At 35.8% G+C, this 14,001-nt stretch overlaps 1 protein-coding gene across 7 annotated transcripts in view; it reads right to left on the minus strand.

Annotated features, from left to right (window-relative positions):
* Positions 1 to 11,149, minus strand: part of tcf7 (transcription factor 7) — a 68,701-nt gene extending 57,552 nt beyond the window's left edge. For 2 of the 7 annotated variants that reach the window (XM_056446997.1, XM_056447000.1), the window contains exons 1-3: positions 10,818 to 11,149; positions 10,320 to 10,386; positions 6,019 to 6,122 (exon numbers count right to left, since the gene is read on the minus strand). In XM_056446997.1, coding sequence (XP_056302972.1) covers positions 6,019 to 6,122; positions 10,320 to 10,386; positions 10,818 to 10,994 — 348 coding nt within the window. In that variant the 5' untranslated portion in view covers positions 10,995 to 11,149. The remainder of the gene's footprint in view (positions 1 to 6,018; positions 6,123 to 10,319; positions 10,387 to 10,817) is intronic. The other 5 variants (XM_056446999.1, XM_056447001.1, XM_056447003.1 and 2 more) reach the window with 3 other exon arrangements.
* Positions 11,150 to 14,001: the final 2,852 nt, after the last annotated feature.

The following is a 14,001-nucleotide window of genomic DNA, read 5'->3' on the forward strand; positions in this document are numbered from 1 at the left end:
AAAGTCAAACAGATCAAATCAATAAATGGTCAAAGAAACTAATAAAAGTCAAATAAATTAATCAAACAGTAAATAAATCATTAATCTGTCTCTGCTCTGTAAGTGAATGCCCGTTTCCAGCATCCTCCAGAGCATCCTCTTGTGTTTGGTGTTGAACTGAAGACAGAAACTGGACTTCAGGCTCAGTCCAGTCCAGCGAGGGAGACGTCTTTAACTGCTCATCTGAATGATCCTTTAAGGAGGCTGTAATCCAGTGTGTGTGTCTCTATCTCCGTCAAAGCAGAGCAGCTCCCCCCGATTTAAACACAAAGCCGCCACATTTCAGCTATTATATCCTTTAAGATTCTCCACACACACACGCACACACACACTTCACTGGGGACAGAAACACACTGCTGTATTGTAATCGGATCCCTGATTATTATTAAAGCCTGTCCTTTACTAGTGACGAGAGTGTAATCTGTGTGTTCTGGGACGGAGTAAAATCCTCCATTATTCTGGGGTGATGATGATGTTCTGCTGCTGCTGAAGATTCAGACGGGACATGTGAACAGACCAGCGCTTCACACCAACAACACAAACACATCTCAACAACAACAACAACAACAACAACAACCACTTCTCTGATCACCAGCTACACCATCACTCTTTTACAGCCCACAGACAACTATGGAGACAAACACACACACACACACACACACGCACACACACACACACATTATAATGCTTACACACACACCATCATCAAAATCATAATGCCTTCACAAACACGCAATCATCATCCTCTTCATCATGCTTACACAGACACACACCCCATCATCAACATCCACACACACACACACACACACACACACGCCAGTGTGTGACCTTTACACCAGACAATCACTTTCTTTAGACAGACATGAAAGAGTCCCAAAGCATCGCCTACAACCTTTATGACACTTTAACATGACACACTCCCACACACACACACACACACACACACTAGATCTCGATCTCTAGAACTCGAGGAGAGTAGTTTGAGCGACGCACACTGAAGTCATGAAACCGCACAGATCACTTTATTTTAAGGTACAATTGATGCTGTGAATAAAGCCCTGACGGACTCCTGCATCAGTCACTGGCAGTAGGGCAGTAGCTGGGTTTAGCTGTTGATCAGGGCTGAAGAAGATCAGACTCTATTATAACAATCAGGAGGAGTTTAGGCAGGTATGTTTACATTCACGAGGGATTCATTTTCATCACTAAAGTTTACACAGTGTAACAAAGACTGCGACAGGACAGAAAAGATCATCATAATAATAATAATAATAATAATAATAATAATAATAATAATATTAATTATAATAACAACAACAATATTTTTTTATTGAATCATAATAATTATCAATAACGATAGTATTTAAAAATAAAAATAATTATAGTATTAAAAAACGAATAATAATAATAATAATAATAATAATAATAATAATAATCAATAACGATAGCATTTCAAAAAATATATATAATAATAATCATTGTATTAAAATAATAATAATAATAATAATAATATTTTTAAATGAATCATAATAATTGTCATTAACGATAGTATTTAAAAAAATAATATAATATTAAAAAATGTATAATAATAACAATAATAATAATAATAATAATAATAATGAAAAATAATAATAGTCATTAACGATAGCATTTAAAAATAATAATTATTAATATTACTATTATCATAAATGACAGTAGTTTATGAAATAATAATAATAATAAAAAATGACATTATTTAAAAAAATTATGATAATCATCATCATCATCATCATCATCAATGATAGCATTTAAAAATAATAGTAATAAATTAATAATGACAGTATTTAAAAAAATAATAAAAGTAATAAACAACAACAAATGATAGCATTAAAAAACAACAACAACATTTAAAATAATAATAAGAAGAAGAAGAAATAAAATGATAGTAAATTAATGACAACAACAACAACAACAACACAAAATAATAATAGTTAAATACAAAAAAAAAAACAATAAAATAATGATAATAAAAACACCACACCTGATATAAGCCAACGCAGACAAAAGAACACAATTAAAAAGAATAAATCCACTAATGAAAACAGCATGCTGCATTACTATAAGAGACGCTCTGTTACATTTAGCAGACTCGCTGTCATGCTGATCAGTGTTATTGCAGCATTATTACCTTCAGCGCCACTTTATTGAGTTATTAACCCTTCCAGCAGACTGACTGATCAGTTCACACTCTTTAGCTGCACAAAAACTGCACATTCATCATTATTCATTCATAACAATTTGCATAAACTATGAGCTCAAGGCTTGAAATAAAGACAAAGTACAGTCAAAAACATTCAGTTCTGTCATCATTTACTCTCATTTCAATCCAATCTTATGTTTATTTCTTTAGTTGGTTACTGAATTTTTCCCAGTACTGGGTTGCAACTGGAAGGGCATCCGCTGCGTTAAACATGCCGGAATAGTTGGTGGTTCATTCCGCTGTGGTGATCCCTGATAAATATGGGACTAAACTGAAGGCAAATTAATAAATGACTAAATGAACACTGAATTTATACAAACATATAGATATACATTTTGGTTCCTACTATTAAAGTCAATGGCTATGGATATTTATATCTTCAGTATATCTAGTTTAGTGTTTACTACAGTTTATCCACAATAAATAAATAAACTGAAAATGGAAGTTTAGATCAATATGAGCGCCAGGAAATGGAGCAAAATGCTCATTTTTGGTGAACTGTCTCTTTAAGAGAGTAGAGGAGTCAATTGTTTACTGTTTTTTTTAACACTTTAGTTTAAGTAACAATTCACACCATTTACCACTGTCTCATTCCCTGACCTAACCCCAACCCTAACCTTAACCCTATTAAGACATGAACTGTTTATTAGCACTTATAAAGTATGATCTTATTCTGCATCCCTAATCAACACCTAAATACTGCATTACTAACTATTAATAAGCGGATAATTAGTAGTTTATTGAGCTAAAAGTCTGAGTTAATGGTTTGTTGATAGCGTGAATCGTACAATAAAACTGTTTCTGCAATGATGACTTTAAGTATTATAATATTATTACAGTAGATCTGATTTCTTTTACTAGTGAATGCTGTAGTTTGTATTCAGAGAACAGTGAAAGATACAGAATAAACGAATCTTCATGAAAATCAGCAGATTGAGCTTCAACACTGATAAAAATCTGAATATTATGAAGACTGAAGTAATAATGCTGAACCACAATAAATAATAATAAAGCTAACGGCTGCTGTCGTCCCCAGCATTCTTCAGATTATCTTGTTTTGAAGAAAGAAACTCCAGTAAATGAAGAAACGTGTGTGAACACAGCAGAACAACTAAAACTACAATAAATGTCTTGAAGTTTGGTGAATGTTTCTAAAATGATCCCAACATTAGACTAAATAATGGTCTTTTTCATGAAGGGTGGGCAGATTTAGAGCACAACGGTTAACCTTCGGGTCAATTTTGAGCTATAAAACTATTTTTTACATTACAAAAACTACTGAAACACACCCACACACACCCCATCACACAACAACAACAACAACAACAACAACAACAACAACAACAACAACCAAAGCCCCCATAACACACACACCACAAACACACACACCCCCACCACAACAACAACAACAACAACACACACACACACACACACACACACACACAAGAATCTGCAGCTTTATCTTCTACGAACACTCTCTTGCTGAACTCTTTACACTCCTGCAGGTGCTTTCATCATGATAAAACACACAACCTTTACACACTGCTGACATCCTGCACACTGATGAGGGAATAACCTGCACATTCACAGAGTTTATGAAGATCAGCTTGTTTCTTCATACTGAATACAGCGGGGGAAATAAGTATTCAACACGTCGCCATTTTTCTCTGAAAACATTTCTAAAGACGCCTCTCATATGGAGACTGAAGCCTCATGCACTGCTCAGGTGTGAGTTTCTCTCAGACTTCAACAGAGTGTCAGTATCTTGATGGATCTGTGGGTCTCGTCTATCAAATCTGAGCTTTATTCTGTATTCTCTATTGGATTGGGGTCAGGTGATTGGCTGGGCCATTCTACAGCTTGATTTTCTTTCTCTGAAAGCATCTGAGAGTCTCCTTGGCTGTGTTTTAGATCACCGTCTTGCTGGTTTCATCTCCATCCTCCTGCTAATGTAGATGTTGGACTGAAGCAGCTGATATTCATTTACACTGAGAAAGGGCAGAGGATTACTGAAGAGAGATTTCAGCTGCTGTCTGGGCTTTCACTGCCCAACTACACCTCCCTTTCCTCATGTGTTCAATACTTCAGCGTCATTTCATTTAATTACACAGAACTTCATTAGTGAACTAATTAGACTGGTTTTCTTTGCATATATGGGTTTCTTTGGTTGTTACCAACATTGGGTGAACACTACAAGTTAACAGCTCCTTTAGAAATATGCTTTCTGAGAAAAAACAGTGACGTGTTCAATCCCTATTTCCCCCCCGCTGTATTTATATTTTACAGGATTGAAATTTAATTGATCTGCTTTATTATTAGAGGTTTAATGAAGGATGTAATAGTGTATAGCAGGCCTGACCAACCCTGTTCCTGGAGATCGACCTTCCTGCAGATCAAACACACCTGCCTGTAATCATCAAGTGCTGTTCAGGTCCAAATGAATTGGTTCAGGTGTGTTTGATCAGGGTTAGAGCTGAACTTTGCAGGAACGTTGATCTCCAGGAACAGGGTTGAGCACCACTGGTGTATACTGAATACTAAGACAACACAAACACAAAGGTTAAGTCCTTAATCCAAGAAATCCCTCAGCTTGAAGGTTAAGGGGGTCCTTAGTAATACTTGGGTTGCAAGAACAAAACCTTAAGGGTCAACTTGAGGAATTTAAGGCTGTCATTAGGTATTTCTCCTTAATGAGAAGTGCTCCCTTAATCGCTGCTACAAAAAGTCCTTAGCAGCTATTTCCCCCTAACAAATACAAGGGAGCAAAACAGCCCTCTTAAATGAGCAAATGACACTCAAAATGCAAACACTCTCAGCCAAATACAGAGGATTTAGATGAAAGACTTGCATGACGGGAAAAACACAAACATTAATAAAACCATTTAATGAACAAACTAATACAGACAGCACATAGACAGCACGTCTGCGCAAGAGTGCATCTGTATGTAACTGCAGGCTCTGTGTGATCCCAGCTCAGTTTTAGAGCTCCCCCATACATAATCAGCTCGATAAGAGAACGTCTCCAGTCGATTCACGGAAAAGAAAACGGCACAGATGGTGTGTGTTGCAGAGACGAGCATTCATGGTTCATTAAAATCTGTTTGTTAACTATAGTAACCGCGACTCCTGTGGCCGTATGTCGCTAGATACTACAGTCAAACACTTAGAAAGGGCCCTCAGGTATGGGTGATGTTCAGAAGTTTGAGTAACACTTTAGTTTAGGTCACAACTCAAGCTATTTAGCCCTGGCTTATTATTAATATACTGACTGTTCATTAGTAATTCTAAAGTATGATCTTATTCTGCACCCCTAATCCTACCCAACACCTAAACCCAACATTACTAAGTATTAATAAACAGCTACTGAGTGTTTATTCAGCTAGTAGTGTTAGTTAAAGGTGATAATTGTGAGCTAAACTGAAGTGTAACCGGAGTTTGTTGAAACGCTCTGAGTGAAATCCCACACCTCAGGGCTTTCTTCTTCCACCCTCAAGTTAAATTTCTGAAGGACTTTGACGCAAGCGGGCACAGAGATCTACACAGCAGCTCTACACACACACACACACACACACACACAGCAGAAAGTGTGTGAAAGAGTTAACGGATCTGAGGCGGTGTAAAGGGACTCTCCGCGGCGTGGCTCTGTCCTGTTTTCACTCGTGGCCCAGCGTTCGTCAGTGTGGACGATACTGAACACAAGCCTTTCATAACAATATTAATATTAACGATGATGAACTTACAGATGGAGAGACGGGTCCGTTGGGCAGATACGGCTCCGGCAGCATCAGGAACGGGTATCCGGAGTACGGCGCTTTATACATTCCTCCATCGTGATGTTTGGGCACTGCAACACACAAACGCAACACAGTAAACCTCACAAATACAACACACACCTAACAAACGCAATACAATATACAGCACAAACACAACACCAACACGGCACAATGTACCACACAAACACAACAAAACAAACCTCAAAACAAGCTCACAAATACAACACACACACACACACACACACACACACACCTCACAAACGCAATACAATATACAGCACAAACACAACACAAACACGGCACAATAAACCTCAAAAACGCAACACAAATGTACCACACAAACACAACAAAACAAACCTCATAAACACTACCGTAAAGCTCACAAATACAACACACACACACACACACACACACACACACACAGCTCAATAAACCTCACAAACACAATATGATATACAGCACAAACACAACAACCACATGAATACAACACAATAAACCTCACAAACACAACATAAACACAAACACAATAGAAATCTCACAAAAACAAACAATAAACCTGACAAAATAGTGATATATAGCACAAACACAACAACCACACAAAACACAATAAACAAAACACGATATACAGCACAAACAACCACACAAATAAAACACAATAAACATCACAAAAACAATATGATATACAGCACAAACATGACAACCACACAAACACAACACAATAAACCTCACAAACACAACATAATAAACAAACACAAAACAAATCTCACAAAAACAAACAATAAACCTGACAAAAATAATGATATATAGCACAAACACAACAACCACACAAAACAACACAACTCAATACACCTCAGAAACACAACACAATAAACCTTACAAACACAATTAACCTCACAAACACAACACAATCCTTACAAATACTACATGATAAACCTCACAAACACAACCCTCACAAACACAACATAAACAAAACATAATAAACCTCACAAACAACAATCAACCTCAAACACAACAAACACAACATAATAAACCTCACAAACACAAGTACAACACAACAAACCTACACAACCAACCTCACGAACACAACACAATGAACCTCACAAAAACAATCTGATATACAACAACTCAATACACCTCACAGATGCAACACAATATAGCTCAAACACAACATACCTCACAAGTACAACACAACGAACCACACAAACACAACACCTCAACAAAATAAAGTTTACAAACAAAACACACCACACAAACAACATAAGCTAACAAACACAACACAATAAACCACACAAACACAACACACCTCATCTTTCTCCCGCTTTTACTGACCTCTCTTGATTGCTCTACGCTCAAAAAACATTTGTTGTTGTTGTTTGTGTTCAAACTACTGATCTAAAATGATCTGAAACGACACAATTCTGGAGATTTTGTTGAGGAAGTTAATTGTTTTATGTCCAGTCCACTTAAATTTGTGAAAACTAGAAAGTTAACTTAATTCCTGCATGTTGTCCCAACACAAATCGATTAAGTTAACGTAACAAATTGAAGTAGAATGGACATAAACCAATTGAGTTCCCCCCAAAATCTTTTTTCCAGACTTTAGTTATACATGCAGTATGTAGACTTTACACTGCACTACATGCTTTTCATACGCAGTTTTCATCTGATTTTGTATCCAAATATCTAATATTTACATTTTCTAGACGAGCATAATATATTGCTCTGTATTTACAAGTGTTTTTCTTTAAAATGAGCTAAAAATCTGCAAACAGGGGAAGAAAATAAAGTTATTTCAAAAGGAAAACAAGATTATTCAGCTTTTTATTTGAAGAAAACTCACATCATTTCTGAAAACAAGACGGTCTTTTCTGCTTATCTAGAAAATGCTTGTTGATTTAAGAATGTTTAGATATTTAGACTAGACACAAGACACAAACTCTGAGTAAGAAAGGCACTTTTTCATTGAACACACTTCATTGAACATGTATTATACACACACAGACCTCAGCTTTTACATATACACCATTATATATAGAGAGAGACACTGTATAACCGCAGGCTTACTCTGTTTATATACAGTGTCTATGCATACAGAACTCCTTCACTTTTCTGATTTTGACTATAGTGTTGTAGTACTGTGCAGTTTTTGTAAGTCTGCTTTGGAATGATAATGATTATGAAAAGCGCTATATAAATAAACACACTCGGACTGAATATTGTCAATCACGGATCCACTTCAGAAGCGGTTTCTGTTCTACTAGCGGAAATGCATCAAATAGAGATTTAAAAAAGAAAGAGGCCAGATTTAAGGACAAGCTAAACCTAAATTCTGTCATCATTTACTCTTGTTCAAAACCTGCTTGAGTTTCTTTCTTCTGGTCAACACAAAGGAAGATATTTTGAAGAATGCTGAAGGAAAAAAACTCTATTTTTTGTTCCTACTATTGAAGTCAAGGACTGTTTTTTTCCAGCATTCTTCAGAATATCTTCTTTTGTGTTTAACAGAAGAAAGAACCGTGTAACAGCGTCCTTCAGAAACACCTGAGAGTGAGCGGATGAGGAAATGTGGATTTATGGGTGAACTGTCTCTTTAAATAAAGCAGATTTCAGGTTTTCCCCCAAAAAAGTCCATCAGTTACATTTCAGACCAAAACAAAAAGTTTTTAATTTTCCCCCAATTAAACCTCTCTGACCCCACAGACACGCTCCAATACACTCGAATACACCTGCTTTTACCCAACGCTGGTTAAAAACTACACTTTAAATACACCTTTAACCCAACTAATAAACAAAAAAGAAACACCTGGGTTGTTTTTACCCAATGCTAGTTAAAACTACTCTTTAAATACACTTTTTAACCCAACTAATACACTTTAAAAACACCTGGGTTGATTTTGCCCAATGCTAGTTAAAAACTACTATTTAAATACACATTTTAACCCAACTAATACACTTTAAAAACACCTGGGTTGATTTTACCCAATGCTGGTTAAAATAATTTGCGTTAAATACACTTTTTTACCCAACTAATAGACTTAACAAAAACACCTGGGTTGATTTTACCCAACACTGCTTAAATCTAAATTTTAAATACACATTTTAACCCAACTAATACACTTAAAAACACCTGGGTTGATTTTACCCAATACTGGTTAAAATAATTTGCGTTAAATACACTTTTTAACCCAACGGATACACTTAACAAAAACACCTGGGTTGATTTTACCCAACACTGCTTAAATCTAAATTTTAAATACACATTTTAACCCAACTAATACACTTTAAAAACACCTGGGTTGATTTTACCCAATGCTAGTTAAAAACTATGCTTTAAATATACTTTTTAACCCAACTAATACACTTAACAAAAACACCTGGGTTGATTTTACCCAACACTGGCTAAAAGCTTAATTTTAAATACACTTTTCAACCCAACTTCACACTCTACAAAAAACACCTGGGTTGATTTTACCCAACACTGGCTAAAAGCTTAATTTTAAATACACTTTTCAACCCAACTTCACACTCTACAAAAAACACCTGGGTTGATTTTACCCAACACTGCTTAAAATGTACATTTTATATACACCTCTTGACCTAAAAGTTGAGTTTGCTCATCCTTGACTACAATAACCCAGCATGTTTTTGTAAATGACTTTAAATAAGGCTAAATAGATATGAAAGCTCTATAGACACGCTATATGCACGCTGCCAGCTTTAGAGGACTGTTCCGTCTCCAAACTGGAGTAAACTAAACAAAGCAAAGCAAAACCACAGGCACTGATTTGTGTAAACAAGAACACACACACACACAAACAACATAGACACACACACACACTATCGCAGATTTTAAAGCACACACAAATCTCTAAAATCTCCTAATGACAGCAGCACGACGCGTGATCGGTGCGGCGTTTAGCACACTTTAAGGGTCAGTTCACACAAAACTGAACATTTACTCACCGTTTACTCTCGCTTAAGTGTTTCCAAACCTTTATCAGTGTCTTTTTCTTCAGTTGAACACAAAAGAAGATATTTTGAAGAATGCTGAAAAACTGTAACCATTGACTTACATCGTAGGAAAAACAAATACTGTGCAAGTCAATGGTTACAGGTTTCCAACATTCTTCAAAGTATCTTCTTTTGTGTTGAACAGAAGAAACTCATACAGGTTTAGAGCAAGTGAAGGATGGGTTAAGGTGACAATTTTCATTTTTGGGTGAGCTGTCCTTTTCAGGTGTGTGTGTGTGTGTGTGTGTGTCACTCACCGTCGTCCAGATGTTCTCGTTTATCGCTGTAGATTCTGTGCTCGTCCTGCTGTCCTCTTCTGATCACCTGTTCATCACAAACACACTTTTTTAAAATCACACACACACACACACACACCTTACACTCATGTACACACAAACGCACACACTCTCATAGACTCACAAACACACACACAGAAAACAAGTACAGACTCACACAGGAACGCACACACTCAGAAACACACTAGGACAGACTCACACACACAAACAAAATCACAAACACACACACACACACACACACTTACACAGAGATAAAAACACACAGACACACTCGCATACACACACACACGCGCACACAGAATCACACACTAAAACTCTCACAAACTCACCCACACATACGCTCTCATACACTCTTTCACACAAACACTCTCACACAGACATAAACACACAGAGATACACACAATTTGTCTCACACACTGGCGCGCACACACACACACACACACACACTCAAAGACTCACGGCGGGGCTCTGGCTGATCTCGGTCTCGCTGACCAGTGATGATTTGAGGTCGGCCAGGTCGCTCTCCGTGAACGCGCTCTCCCGGATCTTCTCCTCGTGATCTCCTTCATCTTTAAACGCGATCATCTCGTCGTTCGCGCCGAGGTCGTCGCCTCCTCCGCCGTTCAGCTGCGGCATGATCCTAACTTTCTCAAGACGTCTTTTCGGTGCTGCTCGTTCCCGTTCGGCGCGCTCACATCAGCGTCTGAGCCTCGCGCGCGCGGAGAAAACTTCTTTATGCGGAGCCTCAAACTAACAAACAGTCGCGCTTTAGAAGAGCGGAGATCAAAGGAGCCGACGCGTGATTGACAGCTGAGATGAGCCAAGGGGGGGTTCGCTCTTAAAGGCGCAGGACGCAAAAGAACGTTAGAAACTATTATATCGCTAAATTAGCAGTATTTTTGTGAATATTCTTTTACTTCTCCCTGTTCATTTATGCTTTTGAATTGCATTATGATAGCTTGATGTTCCTTCTAATAACGTTTAACACCGGAGAAAGAAAAAAAACACCAGAAACTAGCCTATAATGTCCGTAAATTAGCAGTTTTCCGTATTTTGTGATTCATGTTGCTTATTGCTGTTTTTCAATTGTATTATGAGACTTTGATCTTTCTTCTAATAACCTTTAACTCTGAAAATCACAAAAAATTGGCTTATAAAGACATTTTTAATAGATTGAAGTCATATATTGCCTGGGTTAGTGTTGTGTACAAAACAGCTTGTAATAAACAGCCAGTACATGTTCTGCCTTCTCTATATATTGTATATTATTATTATTATTATTATTATTATTATTATATAATATTCATTATTTTATTTCAAACTAGTGTTATTTCCAGTGTTAAAGGTTGTTGGAGGAGAGATCGAGGTCCCATAACGCAATTCAAAAGCTGAAATAAACAACATGAAGCACAAAGTACGGAAAGCTGCTAATATAGGGATATTGAAGACTGCAATGTTGTTATTTCTCCAGAGATTTTATGATTTTATGATGTTTATTTCTGATTTAAATTGCATTATAGGACATTGATGTTTCTTCTAACTTTTAACCTTGAAAAGCTCTAAAACTAACTTTTATTTGTCAGTGTTGGTGTTGTATATTACGCTACAGAAACCTTGTAATAAACTGCAGCACATTTTCTCTTATTTTACAGATTTCTCTAGATATTATTATTTCTTATACATTATATTATTTCAAACAAATAAAATGATGTAATTTTGAAATATTAAAAGTGGACAGAGCACAGATCAACATCCCTGCCATTCACCACCGCAAATAAACACTTGTGAATCCCAAAATACAGAAACTGTTGATCAACAGATGATTTTTACAGAGCCTCTGAGAAAACTGGCAGAACAAAACCCACAAGCACACAGGCAGAAGAATTATTAATCATGAAATAAAACACTTAACTCACACTGAAATATACGCTGTAACAACATTTAGTTATTATCTGTCAGTCATGATAATACATATTTATGTTCATAATTTGTTAAACTTAGAAATATTAATTAATTATCTTATTTTTTAACTTTTCAGGCTATTTTAAGTGTGTTTAATGTAATTAAAAGCCATAGTTCACACAAAAAAAGTTTGAATTATTTCATCTTTTACTCATCCTTTACTTGTTTCAAACCTGTATGAGCTGCTTTTTTCTGTTGAAAACAAAAGAAGATATTTTGAAGAATGTTGGTAACCTATAACCACTGACTCCCATTGTGTTTCCTACCATGTAAGTGAATGATTACAGGTTTTCAGCATTCTTCTAAATATCTTCTTTTGTGTTCAACAGAAGAAAACAATTTAAAACCACTTGAGGATAAGTAAATCATTGGTAAATTTTCATTTTTTGATGAACTATTGCTTTTGAAATGAGTTGAACAAGGTTAATTTCATTTCAATTAAAAATGAAGGCAGCAAGGAATTGTCAATAATAGAAACTAGTTATTAAAACACTAAACATTATATCATCAGTCAGTCATGAGTACAAATGTTTGATGCTAATTATAACCTGTTAAACTAAGTTAATCATGTTTCTAACCTATGGGTTATACTGTACAAACGAGCTGTTCTAACTCTGTTTCGTGTAATTTAAGTTGGCATGACTCATAAAGTTAATTTGACTCAATTTCAACATTTCAGGCAAGGGTTTTCTTAGAGAAGACTCTGAGTGTGTTTGTGAGTGTGTGTGTGTGTGTGTGTGTGTGTGTGTGTGTGTGTGTGTGTGTGTGCGTGTGTGTGTGTGTGTGTGTGTGTGTGTGTGTGTGTGAGACAGAAGAAACAGAAAGACATTCAGTGTTGTTGACGCTTAAGGATTTCAGTCGACTTCATCAGCTCTGCGTACGCGTGTTCGAGTCCACAAAATCAGCTTATATTTCTTTATGTGTGTGTGTTATATTTTGTTCACTTGACTGTAACTATACACTGTAAAAAATAATAGTTGACTTGACTTAAAAATGTGTGTTAAGCTGTTGTCTTAAAATAAATGAACTGTGTGTAAAGTCATAAAAATTAAGTTAAATCAACTTTAAAGTTTCAAGTCACTAAGGGTTGTTTTTAAGGCAACGGTTTTATCTCTTTTTAAGTTTAGTAAATATTCCCTTTTAACACTCTTAAAAACACTCCACCCAAACTGGGTAAAAAATGGACTAACCCAAACATTGGGTTAAATTCGATCTTATTAATTTAATCTTTTAAAATCAACCCAGTTGGGTTAGTCCATATTACACCCATAATTGGGGTGTAATAACCCATAATAATTTCTAGAGTTTAAACAATGATTTTTTACACTCTAAAAAAATTATTATTTCAACCCAAACTGGGTCAAATAAGGACAAACCCAAAGGCTGGGTTAAATTTGGTTCTGCAAATTTAATTTGAATATTTTAATATTATAAACTTGACAAATTAAGAGACCAAATTATTTCAACCCAATTTTGAGTAAAATGTGGATTTAAATAACTGGGTTAATTATTCAAATTCAGTTTACAGGACCTTCTTAATTAGACAAATTAGATTTATAGGACATTTAAAGGAAGAATGTGGACTCTTAATTTGTCAGATACACTCAGATTTAAAATAATAAAATAGGATCAGATTTAACCCAGCAGTTCTGTTTGTCCATATTTTACCTTGGATTGAAAT

Source organism: Danio aesculapii, chromosome 21, assembly GCF_903798145.1.
Source record: "Danio aesculapii chromosome 21, fDanAes4.1, whole genome shotgun sequence".
Classification (NCBI taxonomy): domain Eukaryota; kingdom Metazoa; phylum Chordata; class Actinopteri; order Cypriniformes; family Danionidae; genus Danio; species Danio aesculapii.